The following is an 18,648-nucleotide window of genomic DNA, read 5'->3' on the forward strand; positions in this document are numbered from 1 at the left end:
ACGGACAAAGGATTAATCTCCAAAATATATAAACAGCTCATTCAGCTCAATATCAAAGAAACAAACACCCCAATCCAAAATGGGCAGAAGACCTAAATAGACATTTCTCCAAAGAAGACATACAGATGGCCACGAAGCACATGAAAAGATGCTCAACATCACTAATTATTAGAGAAATGCAAATCAAAACTACAATGAGGTATCACCTCACTCCTGTTAGAATGGGCATCATCAGAAAATCTACAAACAACAAATGCTGGAGAGGGTGTGGAGAAAAGGGAACCCTCTTGCACTGTTGGTGGGAATGTAAATTGATACAGCCACTATGGAGAACAGTATGGAGGTTCCTTAAAAAACTAAAAATAGAATTACCATATGACCCAGCAATCCCACTACTGGGCATATACCCAGAGAAAACCGTAATTCAAAAAGACACATGCACCCGAATGTTCATTGCAGCACTATTTACAATAGCCAGGTCATGGAAGCAACCTAAATGCCCATCAACAGACGAATGGATAAAGAAGTTGTGGTACATATATACAATGGAATATTACTCAGCCATAAAAAGGAACGAAATTGAGTCATTTGTTGAGGCATGGATGGATCTAGAGACTGTCATACAGAGTGAAGTAAGTCAGAAAGAGAAAAACAAATATCGTATATTAATGCATGTATGCGGAACCTAGAAAAATGGTACAGATGAGCCAGTTTGCAGGGCAGAAGTTGAGACACAAATGTAGAGAATGGTCATATGGACACCAAGGGGGGAAAACTGCGGTGAGGTGGGGATGGTGGTGTGCTGGATTGGGCAATTGGGATTGACATGTATACACTGATGTGTATGAAACTGATGCCTAATAAGAACCTGCAGTATAAAAAAACAAACAAAACAACTAATACTAAACTTTCATTGGGTTATTTGTATGGAATTATGTTACTATAAATGTTTCAGACATTACATGAAATTTCTAAAAATCTTATATTTGTATTTGTATGGAAATATGTATGGAAATATGTTAATATAAATGTTTCAGACATTACATGAAAAAAAAAAAAAAGAAGTATATTTCTAGCTTTCCACCAATTCACCATTAGGGTGAGGGAATCTTGGAAAAGACCTTTAACGTCTCTGCTTTTCAGTTTCCTTATCTGTACGATAGAGATGTACTTAAGCCTGCCTCTTTCTTTCTCTTTCTCCTAATCTCTCCCTCCCTCCCTCCCTAATTGAGCAGAGAATCAAGTGAGGTGGTCTCTACAACACTATGAAAAGTACACACTATTATTCCAAAGTAAGGAATTTTTGCTCGTGTCCTCATTATTACTGCCAAGAGTTTTGTGAAAACTGAACGTATTGGTAGGAGGGGTGGTAGTCTATATATACCTCCTTTTGTCTCACTTGTCCAGATTTTTCTTTATTTGCACCCCAACCTCAGGATTTATTCTTTACTTATTTTAAATTAGGTACTACATTCTGAACCAAAGGGCCTTTCCAAAGAGCAAGTTTGTGAGCAGCAGAAAAGCAGCTGAAGAATTACTTGGCTCCTTGGAGATAGACCATACACAGTACCACTTTGGAATCACTAAGGTAACCAGAGAACTACAAAGAATGCTTTTGGAGAAGAGTGGGAGGAAAGTCTGTGATTCTTAAAATACCCATGAAAGTGCAATTATAAGGCATTCTACAGCTCTTGTGACCACAACTAATACAAACAGAGCTCCGATGAAAGTGAAAACTTCAGCACTATTTGAGAGAGGAAATTCAAAATTCAATGCTTTTGAACCTCAGTCTTGACTACATTTACATTTTTATAATTATTCATCTAAGCAAGTTTGTGCCAAGATATAAAATACTGAATCAACTTTAGTGTGCTAGAAAATGTGTATACACATTAGAGCTAGACAAAATTGAACCAGCTTACTGGAGATAACTGCTTGTCTGCATGTGATTCATCCACAAATACACTTTCAGGAAATTAATTCTGAAAGACTGTCTAAAAATGTTAAGGTCAACCCTACCATCCAAAAAATTAATCCAAAGTTAATTTCCTTAAAAGTGATTCACTAAATTCTGCTTCATCTTGAAGATCTTAACATGATCCACATATTTTGGGAAACTTCCGACTAACAGATTTGGTTTTATCCATTAGTCAATATCAGGTTGTTTCTAATGACATCCATATAAAGGCCAAATTATTTGAAGGAGAATTGGAGGGTCTGGGATGAAGAGCTTACAGAAAAAGAACTCTGTTGGACATGATTATAAAATATTACTCAACTCCCACATTTTGAATACCTGAGAGTCTGTTTCTGCTGATTTTCACTCCTGGTGCCTTGCTTCCTTGTATGTTTAGTTATTTTTGCTGTATACTACTCATCTAGGGCAGGACTAGCATGAGTTGAGAGAGCCTCCTAAGACACAAAATTTAAGGCAGCACTCACTCTTCAGGTTGTATAAGTACTGACTTATACAACCCTGAAAGTGAGTGCTTCCTTAAAATTTGTGCTTTAGGTACCTCACTCACCTCACCTTGGCCATTACTAATGATTCTTAAAAAAATATTTATGTGTATTTTTTATTGTCTAAGGCAAAAGTGACTTTCTCTAGAGCAGAGGTCAGCAAGTTATGGTCTAAGGGTCATATCCATGGCCTATTTTGTATATGGCCCCCCTAGCTGAATATGGTTTGACATTTTTAAAGGGTTAGTTTTAAAGAGGAAGAAGAAGAAATAGAAGAAAGAGAGGAGGTGGAGGAGGAGGTGGGTGGGGGTGGCAGTGGAGGTTCTACAGAGACTGTGTGTGGCCTGTAAAGCCTAAAAGTATTTACTATCTGGCCCTTTACAGAAAAACTGTGCAGACCCCTGCCTGGGCCTATCTTAAAACGTAAACCAAGTTCCCTAGACAACCTAGACATTACTAATAGATCAGGAGGAGGATAGTCTAAGTTCTTAAGGAACCAATATAACCACAGGATTAAATAAAGTTTTTTGTGTGTGTGTGGCACACTTTAGGTGTATAAAACCAAACTTTCTAGAATTTACATTTTACACATTAAGAAATATTAACAAGAAGTAGAACTGATAAACAACTACATCAGTTGCTCATAGGGCCATTCAACAGGCATTTACTGAATGCCCACTATGAGTAGAACTAACATCTGACGTTTCTTTTAGGTGTTTTTAAAAGCCGGCTTTCTGGGCCAACTGAAAGCGATGAGAGATGAGAGACTATCTAAAGTCTTTACATTGTTCCAAGCCAGAGTACGTGGAAAACTGATGCAAATCAAATTCCAGAGGATTCTGGGAGAGAGGTATGATATCCCCACCCTGCGTCCCCACTGCTAGAGTAATGGTGTGCCTCAGTCAATGTGACTTTAGCTCATTGCCTTACAGTAGGTCAGTGTAAAGAGCTCTGCCACCTCTGCTTAGTCTGGGACTTAACTTGAAATTTTTAAAATTATGGAACACCAAACAGAGCACAGAGGGCTTCTATTACCCTATCTAACTAAGAATAAGCATAATTCAGATTATTCTTGCACTGCTTCCAGTCTTCCCTTTGGAGGGATTCTTTATAGTTGGCAAAGTCTGGATCTCTGAGAGCCGTGTGACTCACGATTCAAAACAGAAGCAGACCTAGAAGCGTTTGCATGCATCTCACAGCCAGCTCTGTGGGGAAGTTTGCTGCAAAGTAGGTAGGTGTTCTGACCACTTTACAGCCTCCCCTGGGTCAGAAACTGACTCTTGGTGACATGTAACCATAACTCTGTTACTTCATTTCAGGCAGGTTCACTAGGGACATTTATCATCACCTCTGGACACTGAGGCATAGGTTTTGTTTAATAGAAGAAAACCTTTAATAGAATCATGGAAAGCAAGCCAACAAAATCTCCAAACAGAGGGACTATGAACAAGGGATTACGTGGTTGTCATATTTACTTTTTACCATAGCACAGTTTACCTTCTGGAGAGAGGTCCACAGGTCTGGGTATAATTTGCTTACTTGACAGTCCGTTAATTCCCTCTGTTTCCCCGAAGAAGAAAACTATTATTACATGGTGATGTCAAGGATATTAGAGAGACATCTCCTAAGAGTCTTCTGTGACCCCATACAGTGCCCAATGTGGTGTGGGAGTTTATGAGGGTTTGGGGTTCAGGAGACATGGCTTCTATGACCAGTTTTATAAACTTGGGTAAGACTCTTAATTTCTCATGTTCACTTCTTTCATCTCTAAAATGAGGTCTTTACTATCCATTCTCTCTAAATCATAGAATGACTTTAAAGGAATTATTATGAAATATTTCAAATACAAAAAATACAGAAAATATTATAATGCATACTCATGGAGCTATCATCAAAGTACATCAGTTCCTAACATTTTCTCTGTAATATCTCACAACTTAAAAATAAATAATTAAGAAAGTTGAAACCCTTTGTGTATTTCTCCCTTGATCCAGATCCTATTCCTAGCTCCTGAATTCGTTTTTATCCCTCTGTTTCATTCATATTTCATATATAAAGCATATAAAGTTTAACATTTTTCTGTAGTTACTCACAATATATTTTAAAAAATAAATTAACAGACTCAGTTGAAGCCCCTTGCATATTTCTCCCTTGATCCAAGTTCTGTGGAGATATGCAGGTGTCCTTAAAAAGTTACATGATTTTGCATGTTTTTAGTCTTCACATAAATATGCTCTGTGTATTATCTTAAAATTTGTTCTTTACATTCAGTACTAGCTTTTAAATTTATTAATGTTGATAAATCTAAGGTTAGATTATTGATCTTAACTGTTGTATAGTATTCCATCGTATGAATATACCACAATTTATTTATCCATTTCCCAGCTCAAGTAAACTTATTTATAAGTTTTTGCTATTACAAACAGTTCTTCAGTGACATTTTTGTAAATGTTTTCCCCTGCATATATGCAAGAGTTTCTTGAGGGCAATGTTACTCAAAATGCTGGTCCATTGGCTGATAGTACATAGGTAGCAGCTGGCCGAGGCCCACACTTTGAGTGGCATTTCTCTAAGGTATGTATTATTAGGTTTTAGGCTATACACAACTCCAGCTTTATGAGATGTTGCCAAAATGCTTTCTATTTTACTCTCTACCAGAAGTATATGAAAGTCCCATGGCTCTATATTCTCACCAACTTGTGGTATTTCAACTTCAAAAACTTTTCCCAAACTTAGTCATATTTCTGACTTTGGGGAAAGATATCATTTTCCTCTTAATATCATGTTTTCTGTAGATTTTTTTTGGTAGATATGATTTATTGTATAGAGGACATTCATTCCATCTTATTTTGTTAAGCACGTTTACCAAGAAATGGTTAAATTCTTCTTTTGCATCTAACCCATAAATGTGTTGAATTAAATTAATAGATTAAAAAAGGTTAAACCCACTTTGTTTATAAAATATGATCTTTTTCATACATTGTGGGATGGGTTATAGTATTATAGTATTTTTGCCTCAACATTCATGAATAAGTTTGGCCTGTAATTGTTTCTTCTGCTGTTATCTGACTTTGAATCAAGGTTACCTTAACCTCATAAAAGAGTTAGGCAATATTTTCTCTTTTCAAAACATGAAACAATTTATGTTGATTATCTGTCTTTGAGTGCTTGGTAAAATTTGCCTATAAAACCATCTAAATCTGGTGTTTCTTTCATGACAGATTTTACAATTTTGATTTAATTTATTTAATAGATATAGGCTTATTGAGATTTTTTTCTTCTTGAATCAGTTTAGATTAATTTCTTTAAAAAAAGAAATTTTACATTTCTTTTAAATCTTCCAATTTGTTAGATTATAATTTTTAATTTCTATCATATCTACAATTATGTTTCTAGGGCATGATCATAGATTATTTTATTTTTAGAGTATTATCATTCCTAGTATTGTTTATTTATGCCTTCTCTTTTTCTTGCTTATTCATGTCAGATGTTTATTTAATTATACTATTTAGTAACCCACCTTTAAATTTTTTCTTTATTTTTTTTGTTTTCTCATTCATTAGTTTCTGATCTCAGCTTTATTCTTTCCTTCCTTCCACTTGCTTGGGTTTATTTTTCTTTTTTTTTTTCTTTAAACATCTTTATGAAGTATAATTGCCTTACAATGGTGTGCCAGTTTCTGCTTTATAACAAAGTGAATCAGTTATACATATACATATGTTCCCATATCTCTTCCCTCTTGCATCTCCCTCCCTCCCACCCTCCCCATCCCACCCCTCTAGGTGGTCACATATTTTTCTTAATTCACAATTTTGTTCAGTGTGTCTAATCAGCTGCTTAATTCTTCCATTGAGTATTTGATTTCAATGACTAGACATTCAGTACTAGACATTTTATATGGTCCTCTTTCAAATCCGTCTGCCCTTTTATCATAGTGGCTCATTTCTTTCTTGGTTTTTTCAGTTCTTTCCTTTATGTCTTTAATAATTCTTAAGAATTATTTTATGATCTCCACCAGATTGTTCAATTATCTGAAATTCTTGGGGGTTTAATTAAACTTTTATTGTGGGTGCTCACCCTCACTTATGGTTGAATTTTTTTCTATATGTGTTTTGTAATTTTGAACTGTAAGCTCATCTTCAAGGGGACCTTAAGAAAATCTCTAGTGCTTGATTTTAGGATATTTTCTTCAGTGCACTTTTGTACTTTTCCCCCAAGGGCCCAAAGGGTATTTATTACCAGTGTAAAAAAATGATTATGCTAATTTCTTGTGTATTTCTGCACTAATCAGGTAGTATAATTTAAATCTCAAACACTCTGGTGGTGCTGGTTCATAGTATAAAAAAAAAATTCTTAGCGTAGGATCTTTTTTCTTCACCCTGAGCCCAGACCAAATCAGATGTACTTCTCTTTGACTTCTCTCTTTGCCAGTGGGTGAATTTTTAAATCCTCCTTTTCATTAAGGGTGAAATTCTTTGAAAATCGCAGCCTGTCTCTTTATCCACAAGGATATAAAAATACAAACCCTACAATACCAAGCCTGACTTCCTCCTTCTATAAGGATGGTCAGACTGTATAAGCATTCACTTTTCGCTCTGTTTTTTTTTAGCTCCCTCTATACTTCTTACCCTCTTTAAGGGTCAGCTCTCATTTAAAGGATGTTTGTAGTGGAAACATTTTCAGGACACATAGTCCACAACATTGTTAGCCCCAGAAGTCCCTCAAAGGTTTTTTGATAGAATCAAATGAGAGCTTGGATGTAGAAGTGCTTTGAAAACTAATGAGGATTTATAATGACTCCTAAAAAGATGTGCTTATTAGGGATCTTAATTTGGAAAATAACTCTTTTATTTTTAAATTTTTTTATTTTTATTTTTTTTAATTTTATTTATTTTTGGCTGTGTTGGGTCTTCGTTGCTGCGCGTGGGCTTTCTCTAGTTGCAGCAAGTGGGGGTTACGCTTCATTACAGTGCACGGGCTTCTCATTGCAGTGGTTTCTCTTGTTGCAGAGTACGAGCTCTATGCACGTGGGCTTCAGTAGTTGCAGCACACGGGTTCGGTAGTTGCAGCATGTGGCTCGCAGGCTCAGTAGTTGTGGTGCACAGGCTTAGTTGCTCCGCGGCATGTGGGATCTTCCTGGACCAGGGATCGAATCTGTGTCCCCTGAATTGGCAGGCAGATTCTTAACCCAACACCAGGGAAATCCGGAAAATAACTCTTTTATAGTCTAGGTTAACTTGCTTTTCTTTTTTTTTTTTTTTTTCCCCTCCTCGATTTAGGGATGCACTTCTTTTGATCCAGTGGAACGTAAGAGCTTTCATGGCTGTGAAGGGCTGGCCGTGGATGAGGCTCTTCTTCAAGATCAAGCCTCTTGTTAGATCTGCTGGAATGGGAAAGGAGGTAGCTGGACTGAAGGAAGAGTGTGTGCAGCTGCAAAAAGCCTTGGCGAAATCAGAATCTCAGAGGGAGGAGCTGAAAGCCAAGTAAGTCTCCCTATTCCAGGAAAAGAATGACTTGCTTCTTCAGCTGCAGGCTGTGACTGGCCCCACCATTTCTTCTTCAAATCAAGTTTCTAATTAGATTCCCTTGTTTTGCAGGCAGTATTGACTTGAAAAAAAATAGAGGCACGTGCTTTACAAATACTGTAGAATTTCATCCAACACAGACAATGGAAACACTTAGAGAGAAACCCTGTTTTATAGTGAAGTGATTTCATTGGCAGTATGTCTTTGAAAAAGGGACAAACTTTTAGATGGGTTTTAACTATATAAACAGATGGAAATCTATCATGGGAGCCAGGAAGCTCTGGATGATCTTAATTCAAATTCTGTAGTTAGCACGTAACCCATTAGCAAATCAAAAGATAGGATCTTAGTAGGTCCTGAGAAAAGCTTTACTGAGATCTTCAGGATTATTTCAGTTTGCCCCTAACTGGTTTTCCTGATTTTGATCTCCCTGCTTGCTCTTTCCCAGTCCAAGTCAATATCACAATCAGTTGAGTTCTTAAAACAGCAGTTTTCAACCTTGACTTTGCATCAAACTTATTTGTGAAGCATTAACAAATAAAAAGAAAGGTGCCTAGACTCCACTCTCAGATACTTTGACTAAGCGGGTCTTGTGTGGGTCCAAATCATCTGTATGGGTGATTCTGATATCCAGCCAGGATTGAGAACCATTGTCTTGAACAAATATGTTGCTTCCCTGATGAACAAGCTTTAGATCCTGCAATATGTGCATTATGGAATCCAAACCCTTGGCCCTGGCATCCGAGCCTCCATCTCTAATCTGATGCCGATGTGCCATTATTCACTCCCTTTTTATTCCTCTTCTCTAGCTACCAGGACTACATCCCAAAGGCAGGTATGAAATTTTATCCACCTTTATTGTACTCTCCACCCCACTTAGCACAGTGCTAAGTTAAATAATACTGGGTTCAAATATATTATATAAATATATTGTATTTTTCCTGCTTTTTGGACTTAGGGAAAACAGAAAAAATTCAGTAGTTTTAGGCTGACCCAAGTTATTCTTTTGTTTTGGGACTCTGCTACCCATCAGTGTTCCAATAGGCCATATTTTACATGAGAGTTTACACTCAGACCCACATTTCTGATACATATTTAATATAGCAGTGGTTCAAGAACTTTAGTGTGTATCAGCCTCATCTGGGATGCTTGTTAGAAATACAGATTCCTAGGCCCCACTCCAAACCTACATTAAGATCCATATTGTGAGAATCACAGTTTGTAATATCATATTTTATATGGCTTAGGACACAGGGAGCCTTGGATGAGACCTGGCCTCCTAGTTTTCATCATTCTTCCTCTCAACAAAAAGAGTGGCCAGTGCTACCTGGGCTGATGTGGGGATAGAAATACACCCAACTTGTGAAGGGAGAGGTGGGTAAAAGTCTGGGATACATGATAAAAGATCATTGTGGGGAGCATAGGAAACACACGAAGCCAATTGCAGGGCAAGTCCAGGAAGGCTGAGATGAGTTCAGATTGTAACTGATTTAAAAAGCTGACCTGGCTATGAAATCTTTTATCTCATTGATTTTTAAGAAACACACCTCCATACAGTAGGAATCAAGGAAACAAGGATTCTTTTCAAATTATTCACTAACTCAAAATACCAGCAGCACTGAGTGAACCCATTTCAATGAACACTGCGAGTACATGAGAAAATAACTGCCACTGGGGAAAGGATGGCCCTACTGTTAAACTGTCACACCACTGCTCAGCTGGCCCCAAACCCGCCATCATGTTTAATGAGAGGATCGAGATGGTCGATCGGATTGTTCGCTTCATTTGGTGATGGTGACAGGTCCTGTACACGTGCTGAATGGAAGAGAGCAAAGAGCTGTTCTGCCTGTCAACCTGGGATGAACGAAGATCAAATGTCCCCATTATTGCTCAAACATTGGAAGCTTCTCTGATTTGCATGGATCCTTTTTGCCTTAACATTTTTGTTCGTTTTTAGTTTAGCCCTTCTCTTGGGTCTTCAATGATGTTGGAGAGTCACTGTTTTATACCTCCCCCATCTGTGCCTCTTTGAGCCCCATTTGTTGGGCAGACAGGCTGAGAGTTAGCCAGGATCCAATAGCCTGGATTTTGGCCCTTCTCTGCTCTTGATCTAAGTAGATGAAACAACGTAAGCCAAGCAAATAGTTAGGTAATAGATTGCCCAAATTGCAGAGGACGGATGAGGTCTAAAGATGAAATATGGAGATAATGTGTGAAGTTACGTCACAACGAGACCTACAGCAATTAAGAACTTGCTCACAGAAAAGAGGTTTTATTTAGCCTCTAAATGGAGACAAATGAAAGGAGTTCAAAGTTACACAAGGTGCTTTTGTAGCAAAAAGCAATCGGCCTCTTCGTTTTTGACTTGGACCATAACACAGAAAGAGTGGTCCACACAGTGAGAGCTGGCGGCAGTATGTTTGAAAAAAATAAAAGGAAGGAGGATTGCACACTCTATGTGTATAACTTGGGGAATTTACTGCTGGCAGAACCATCGAGAAAAATATTTTTGTTGGAAATAATAGTAAAGTCTAGTTAGTGATATTCAAGGAACCTCATGAATTGTAAATTCAGCCTATGAATAAAAAAATATACAGCCCAGCTCTATTTTTTAGAAGATGCTTATATATTAAACAAGTGCATCAGGGCCCTTATAATAATATTATAAATATTCTATTGTCTGAGGGAACACCACTTTCTTAAAAGACCATATTCTGAGCAGGTACCGCCCTCAAACTATATGCCTGCAGGGATGCTTCCAGTAGCTGTGATTTAATCAGCACACCACTGATTTTTGGAGGCACGTTAGCTCCTTTAAGCCCACCAGGATTCTATTAAGTGCTTTAGAAGAGGTAATCTAATCTACTGAATGGCCTGAAAGATCAAAAGCACCTCCAAACACAAGCAACTTCTCCACTTCTCAACCATAGGGTCAGGGAACTAGGAATATTATTTCAACTGCTTAGGAAAGGTAGGTGAAAGTGCCGGGCGTAGGGCAAGCAATTATCTCTCTGCTATGCGTTAAGCAGCATTTCGCCTGCTGATAAATTACTTCCAGCTGTTGGCAACAATTTTCTCCTCATCATGGCGGGAGCGAGAGACCCTGGCAAATGCTGAAGAGCAGTGCGAGTCACTGATTAAATCCAAGATCCAGCTGGAGGCCAGCGTCCAGGCGCTGTCTGCGTGGGGGGTTGGGGGGAGGAAGAAGAGGAGGTAAATTCCCAGCTGACTGCCAGGGGGCGGAGACTCGAAGATGAATGTTCCGCGTCGAAGAAGAAAGAAATCGATGACCTGGAAACGCTATTGGCGAAGTCACAGAAGGAGAAGCGTGCTTCAGAGTACAAGGTACTTTTTCTATAATGTCAGGAAGGCCTAGATGCCTGAATTCCACACTCCCAATCGGGCTCCAGGACCAGACTTGCTCTGTTTATATTAATTAACACAGTGGTCCGCAACTTTACAGCACTGGGAGTCAGAATTGGCATCAGATGAAAGATGTGGTGAACTGTGCCATCCTAATTCAAAGTTCCAACTTCAATTTATGGAACCCCACTTAATCTCCCAAATAAAACGTTTTCATTTGTTACAATCTAATTGCATCTGAAATCTGATAGAAAGAGCAAAATGGTTTCATTGGGCCTCTAAGTATCCTTTTTTGGAAGGAGAGGGGGCAGGATGCAGTTTATCGAAAGGTGATTTGGGACACGTCTGAATTCCCACCCCTGTCGTTGATTTGGAGCTTGACCTTGAGATGTCATTTTAATTCCAGCTAAGGACCTTAATGTTTTGTTCATTTTAGCTGAGGTTTTTATCTTGTGCATCTGTGTATAGACTGAAGTCAGCTGAGGGGTCTGTATCAAACCTTTGATAAAAAAAAAAAAAGTCTCCAGAATAATATTGTAATTTTGGCAGATGATTAAATAGCAACTCTTGTACATCAGTTCCCTTTCATAAAAAGCACTTGGGCCTGATATAAATGACTTACATTTTTGCCTATTTTATCAGCTGGAACTCTTCTTTAACTGCCACTTTCTTAGGATATTGAGGCACAAGATTAATATTACCCTGAATACTCTAAAGAAAGCTAAATTACCTTTAGTGGTGTTCTTGTTATACAATAATACGACACTCTGAAAACTGGCCATCCACTGACCTATGCTGATAATATTTTTTTAAATTAATAATTTATTTATTTTTGGCTGTGTTGGGTCTTCGTTTCTGTGCGAGGGCTTTCTCTAGTTGCGGCAAGCGGGGGCCACTCTTCATCGCGGTGTGCGGGCCTCTCACTATCGCGGCCTCTCTTGTTGCGGAGCACAGGCTCCAGGCGCGCAGGCTCAGTAGCTATGGCTCACGGGCCTAGTTGCTCCGCGGCATGTGGGATCCTCCCAGACCAGGGCTCGAACCCGTGTCCCCTGCATTGGCAGGCAGATTCTCAACCACTCCACCGCCAGGGAAGCCCCTATGCTGATAATATTTGATTAACCAGAATACCCCATTCCCTGACCAGGAGAGATAACAGATCATTTGTGTCTGTGTGTAAAAGAAAAAGTGAATTTAGAGTTTTAAAAAGTCCATCAGGAATTTGGCTAAATTTGGTTCTTTATGACAGTGGATACCTCCTGAGATTTTTGGCCCTAGAAAAGAGAGGAGATGGCCCTTAGCGTTTATACCCCACCTTCCATAAGTGGCTCTCATGGAACTGTTGTCGTCTTCTCCCCACAGGTTAAGAGCCTGACTGAGGAGGTGGAGTCCCTCAGTGAGGATGTCAGCAAACTTCAGCGAGCAGCCAAGGCTGCGCAGGAGGCCCGCCAGCAGACCCTGGAGGACCTGCACGTGGAAGAGGAGGAAACCCTCACCCTGAGCAAAACCAAGCTGACGCTAGAGCAGCCAGTGAACGAGGTCAGTAGTGATGCGTCGTGCTAGATAGCTGCGCGTCTACATCTGTGCAAACCTCCACTTTTCACTTAGTTCATTTATCTTGACATTTTCAGGAAAACTTAGTAGCATGGCTCGTTCCCCTCATTATTTAGAAATAAGAGGTGAACCACTACAGTAGAAGAAAGGCCCCAGCATGTAATCTGTCTGTTTTTATATGCAACTTTCATACAACCCTGGGCAGTGGGAGAACACTGAGATGAATCGTGAAGGGGTATCACTCTGACTGACTGTTCCCCAGAGAACCTGGTGTTTTGCCCCGCAGATATGTTGGTGCTTTATCTGACACTAGTATTGAAGGATTGCTTTAAGGCCCTGTTGTGTCTCCAGCCGTGCACTAAGGTTTGTTAAAGTAGAAAGATATGTAAGTCGCAAGCTGTGTTCTACCAACACTATTGGAAAACACTTGTAAGACTCTGGAGATGGTGCCCCTGTTCTGCCTCCAAATACCCTGTGAAATAAAGATGCTTCAGACGAGTCTCAGTGGTTAGGTTCATCACTCTTCCTGTTTCCTCCTAGCTGACAGTGTGTGCATTCACTGTTTTATTAGTCCCCAAAGCTTAGCCTTTATAAAATTGCTGACAAGGGTGGTTAGGTTATTTTTTTATTATCTGCTTCTTTTTCCTCATGCCTTTCTCTCAGTTTCCTCTATTACCTATTAGTCGTCTCACTTCTCTTCCTATTTCCACTGATACGTATCTCACAAAGCCCCAAGATGGGGATTTATTGGCGGTGGGCAAACAACACACGCTGTCACACATGCATTCTCACACACTTGTTCTCTCCCAGAGTTCATTTATTTTCAGGTTTTTGCATACACCCTCCAGAAATTCTCCCTTCTCCACTATTTGAATTTTATGTCTTTTGCTGGTCACAGGAAATAGCTTCTATTGTGGCAAAGTAAATATATCACTGAAAACTAGCCATATTGTAACTGTTATTTAGCCTCTCGCTAAGCTAACCTCCACATCATGGTTGGCAACACTGCTCCAGACAGAACTAGAATGTTCTGGTCACCTTGTTGGTGGTACCAGAATATGACACAATGTTATGGACCATAGAGGGTACCAAGGTGGTAAAGGAGGGTGTGGAAATCATGCCATGTGAGATGCGTTTGAAAGGGTCAGTGATTCTGAGTTGGAAGACTCAGGACAGCTGCCGGATATTCGTGAATGATCATGTGGAGACATTTGCTTGGTGCTACTCCAGGGAGCAGAGCTTAGACCGGTGGGACGAATTGACAGAGACTACTTTGGCTTCTTATGAAGAAGCACTCCTGAGTAAATGGACTTATCCACCCATGAAATGAGCTGCCATGTGAAGAAGTGAGCTTCTCATCACTGGAAAGCGATCAAACAAGGGCTCACTAGGCATTTATTATTGGTTTCTTCTGTAGGCTAGAACACGTAGTCCTTAATCTCTAAAGTTTTCCTTCATCACCGTGATTTCTAGATTCTTTTGTTGTCCTACTGATGTGTACGATATTTATTTCAAAATATCCACATAACTGGGCATCATTTACAGACCCTGCTTGTATTTTGCTTTCTTTTTCCAGAAGGTAAGTGGTTATTGAACACATCTAGTAAAGTATAAACTTCACCTATTTATTGGGCTCAATAATATCTCCTTCTGTCAGCTTGAGGGTGCCCTTGAACAGGAGAGCAAAGCGAGAATGAAGTGTGAAAAGGGAAAGTGCAAACTGGAGGGCGAGGTAAAGCTGAACCAGGAGAGCATGGAGGACCTGGAGAGCAGGCAGCTGCAGCTGGCAGAAAAGCTGAGGAGGTGAGTCACCTTTCTGTTGGCTTGAGATTCTGGGAGACCTTTTATTGGAGGAAGCAGCTCTCTCATGTCATTTATCCTCGTGACCCTAGGGCCAGATGTCTCAAGACCTGAAGGGGAGGATAAGGATAAGGAGCCTAGGAAATTGATTTCTTTTTCTTTTGCTAGACTTTATGTGAACTTTCTTTTTATAATTATGTAATAACCTACAAGAAAGTAACTGAGAAGGCTGACTAGCAGATGCGAATGAAAGGTGTAAGGCACAGGAGATGCGAAGTATTGGAATTTGAAGTTACAAGTCAAAATAAAAATCGCTCACTTCTTTTACTCATGATGAGCCCAATGGCCTAAAGTAAAAAAATAAATAGAAAATAAATCCTAATGTGAAGTCCCATATACCATCTGATCATTTAAAAAAACAAAACAAAACTTGTTTGCCAGATATAACCTCATTAACATTTATATAACTTTTTTTGGTCAAGTAATTTACTGTATAAGTATTAAACCTTAAAACTGAAAGCAAAACATAACATGATCAAAATCAGTAGACGTTCAGTTCACATGGATTACCAAGGAGCTCAGGGCAAGACGGCCCTCTCAGTTTAGTTTCATCATTCAGTGAAATGGATTTTCTCACCTTGTCCCTTTTGTCTTCCTCTGTTCAGCTAGACTTTCTTCTTCTTCTCTATATTTTTAAAAATTTTTGGCTGAGCTGCGCGGCATGCAGTATCTCAGTTTTCTGATCAAGGATTGAACCTGTGCCCCCTGAAGTTGGAGCCCGTAGTCTTAACCACTGGACTGCCAGGGGAGTCCCCAGCTAGACTTTCTTCTAACCATTAGGGATTTTCCAGTTATTTGGAATAGATCAAATAAGAGAGGGAAACAGTGAGATCTAAGAGTGAGATAAGGCCAGGTTAAAGCTGGGAGCAAACTGGTTATTGGAGCCCACAGTGAAGAAGAAGAAAGTCAAGTGAGCAACTATGAGCTTCTGGTTTTCCTGTCTGTGTACATGAGTTTCCATTACACATGCTTGTGGTCAGACTTGATTAATAGCCTACCAATAAGTTACTGAACTTGACAGGTGTTTGGAAAAGATGAAATAAGTAACCCTATGAATGTAACGGAACAGTGAAAGGCAAAATGATGATAGAGTTCCCTAAGCATTCAATTTTTTTTTTTTTTTAAAGATTTTTTTTTTTTTTTTAAAGAAATTCACGTTCTTTTATTTATTTATTTATTTATTTATGACTGTGTTGAGTCTTCGTTTCTGCGCGAGGGCTTTCTCTAGTTGCGGCAAGTGGGGACCACTCCTCATTGCGGTGCGCGGGCCTCTCACCATCGCGGCCTCTCTTGTTGCGGAGCACAGGCTCCAGACGCGCAGGCTCAGTAATTGTGGCTCACGGGCCCAGTTGCTCCGCGGCATGTGGGATCCTCCCAGACCAGGGCTCGCACCCGTGTCCCCTGCATCGGCAGGCAGACTCTCAACCACTGCGCCACCAGGGAAGCCCCAGCATTCAATTTTGAAGGTTGTGTTTCAGCTCAGCAAAGTGAAAATGATACCCTATGTCCTTGTAGGCCACAGGTCAAAGAACTCTGGCATTTCAGAAACCCATGTTTTCAGGAAATGATAAATTTATTATATAACATTTTCTCTAAATGGACCTATGTATATATGGAAACAATACATGAAAATGTGGCATTTTAAAATGGTGATGACAGGATAGAATACTTAATAAATAACACCGAGATTATTAGCTATTCATCTTCTGAGATAAAAGTTAAATTTCTTCCTCATGCTATTCACACAAACACAAAATCCAGTTGCATTAAAGAATTAAATGCAAAAATAAAGCTATAAAATTATTAGAAAATGCAGCATTATTCACCATAGCCAAGATATAGAAACAACCTAAATGCCCACTGATGGATGAATGGGTAAAGAAAATGTGGTGTATACATTTAATGGAACATTATTCAGCCTCTTTTTAAAGGAAATCCTGCCGTATGTAACAACATGGATGAACCTGGAAGACATTATGCTAAATGAAATAAGTCGGTCACAGAAGGACAAATAGTGCATGATTCCACTTATATGAGGCATCTAAAACAGTCAAACTCATAGAAACAGAGTAGAATGGTGGTGTCCAGGGGCTTGGAGGTAGGGGGAAATGTGGAGTTGCTCTTCAATGGATATAAAGCTTCCATCGTGCAAGATGATTAAGTTCTAGAGATGATTAAGTTCTAGAGAGACGTACAACGTTGTGCCTATAGTTAATAATATTGTACACTTAAATATTTGTTGAGAGGGTAGATCTCATGTTAAATGTTCTTCAATTAAAAAAAAAACAGCAAAAACCATTAAGAAACAAAACCATTAAAAGACAGTATAGGTGGTAAGTCTTAGGAAACTGGCAGGTCAGACTGAATGAGTCACAAAAATCCAAAGGCATAAAAGGAATATATTGATAACTTTGATGTTGATACATCAACATTTTAAACATTTATGTGGCAAAAGCCAACATAAATAAAACTGGGGCTAATTAGAAAGTGGGAGAAATATCTGCAGCAGATATCAGAAAATAAATATCAAGAGTATTAAAGGAAAATCTATAATTCAATAATTAGATGAACAACCTAACAGAAAAATGGGCAACGGACACAAGCGGACAGTTCATTTGTTTTATTGCCCATTTTAAAATCCTCATCGTTGATAACATGCTGTCCTCACTAGTAAACAAAGACATTCATTATAAAACAATGACATACTAATCTGTTAGATTAGGAAAAATTTAGAAGTGTGCTAATGTTAAGTGTAAATGTAGAGAAGTAATCTCACACTGCTATTGGAGGCCAAAGGGCAAGGTTATAAGTTTTTAAACGCAAACCTATACCTGATGCACCAATTCCCTGCTCAATATCCACTCTGTAGAGACACTCACATGTACACAAGGGTGCATGTATATGAACAGCATTACTTGTAAAAGTAAAATTTGGGGGGAAACCTCAATGCTTATTAATAGGGAAATGGATAAATAACCACATGATGTCTAAATCATAAACTAGTATGTCAGTTAATTTTTAAGTGAACTAATCTATGTGTAGGCCAACATGGAAAAATCTCCATGTATTATTGGTTTAAAAATGTTGTAGAATTATAAATTCAAATGTATCCAATATTATACCTTTCACAGTAAAGAAAATGAAACTATTTCTACTGATATGTAAGCACAAACATATGTCAATACTTAGAAAAATGTCTGGATGGATTCACACCGAACTGATTATGGTGGTTACCTCTAGGCAAGGAAGAGAGATTGGGTATAATAGCCAAGAAGACTTCAGCTATAGATGTAATAGTTGAATTTTTTTACAGTGAATGACTTCATGTGTTATTACTATAATTTAAAGAATATTTAAACAAAATGTTATTACTCTGAGCAATTCCACTTGATACCTCTTTTCCCTAACAGGAAAGAATTAGAAATGAATCAGATGAGTTCAAAGGTGGAGAATGAGAAAGGCCTGGTGGCTCAGCTTTAGAAGATGGTTAAAGAGCTCCAGGTAATCATTTATCAAATACCTGCGTGCACCTGTAGTTAGATCCATGGGTGATGATTGACACTTCAGTGACACATGCTCTGCCAAGGTACCCATAGCTCTAGTCAACTATAGACGAGGCAGAAAAGAGCAGTGGTTGAGAAGGTAACCTGGCATTCTATAGATATGTGACTCTGGAGAACATTACTGTTTAAGCTTAGATTTCCTTATCACGGAGATAATAAGAAACAAGTAGCTAATTTGTTGAACGTTTGACATAAACTAGGTATTGTGCTAAAATCCTGGACGTCTATATTTTTACTCATTAATCCTCCTGACAACCTTTGAGCTAAAATTAAATGCAACAGTACATTTAAGTGGTAAGCTCAGTGCCTGACCCATGGTAAGCATT

General features: G+C 38.8%; 1 protein-coding gene across 1 annotated transcript in view; it reads left to right on the forward strand.

Moving 5' to 3' along the window:
• MYH15 (myosin heavy chain 15) overlaps nucleotides 1-18,648 on the forward strand; it is a 198,963-nt gene that overhangs the window by 101,621 nt on the left and 78,694 nt on the right. Inside the window, 8 exon segments of the mRNA XM_036851779.1 lie at nucleotides 1,465-1,588; nucleotides 3,174-3,310; nucleotides 7,740-8,002; nucleotides 11,084-11,169; nucleotides 11,172-11,330; nucleotides 12,708-12,884; nucleotides 14,557-14,702; nucleotides 18,170-18,260. Coding sequence (XP_036707674.1) covers nucleotides 1,465-1,588; nucleotides 3,174-3,310; nucleotides 7,740-8,002; nucleotides 11,084-11,169; nucleotides 11,172-11,330; nucleotides 12,708-12,884; nucleotides 14,557-14,702; nucleotides 18,170-18,260 — 1,183 coding nt within the window.

The sequence above is a fragment of the Balaenoptera musculus genome, chromosome 4 (assembly GCF_009873245.2).
Source record: "Balaenoptera musculus isolate JJ_BM4_2016_0621 chromosome 4, mBalMus1.pri.v3, whole genome shotgun sequence".
NCBI classification, from domain to species: Eukaryota; Metazoa; Chordata; class Mammalia; order Artiodactyla; family Balaenopteridae; genus Balaenoptera; species Balaenoptera musculus.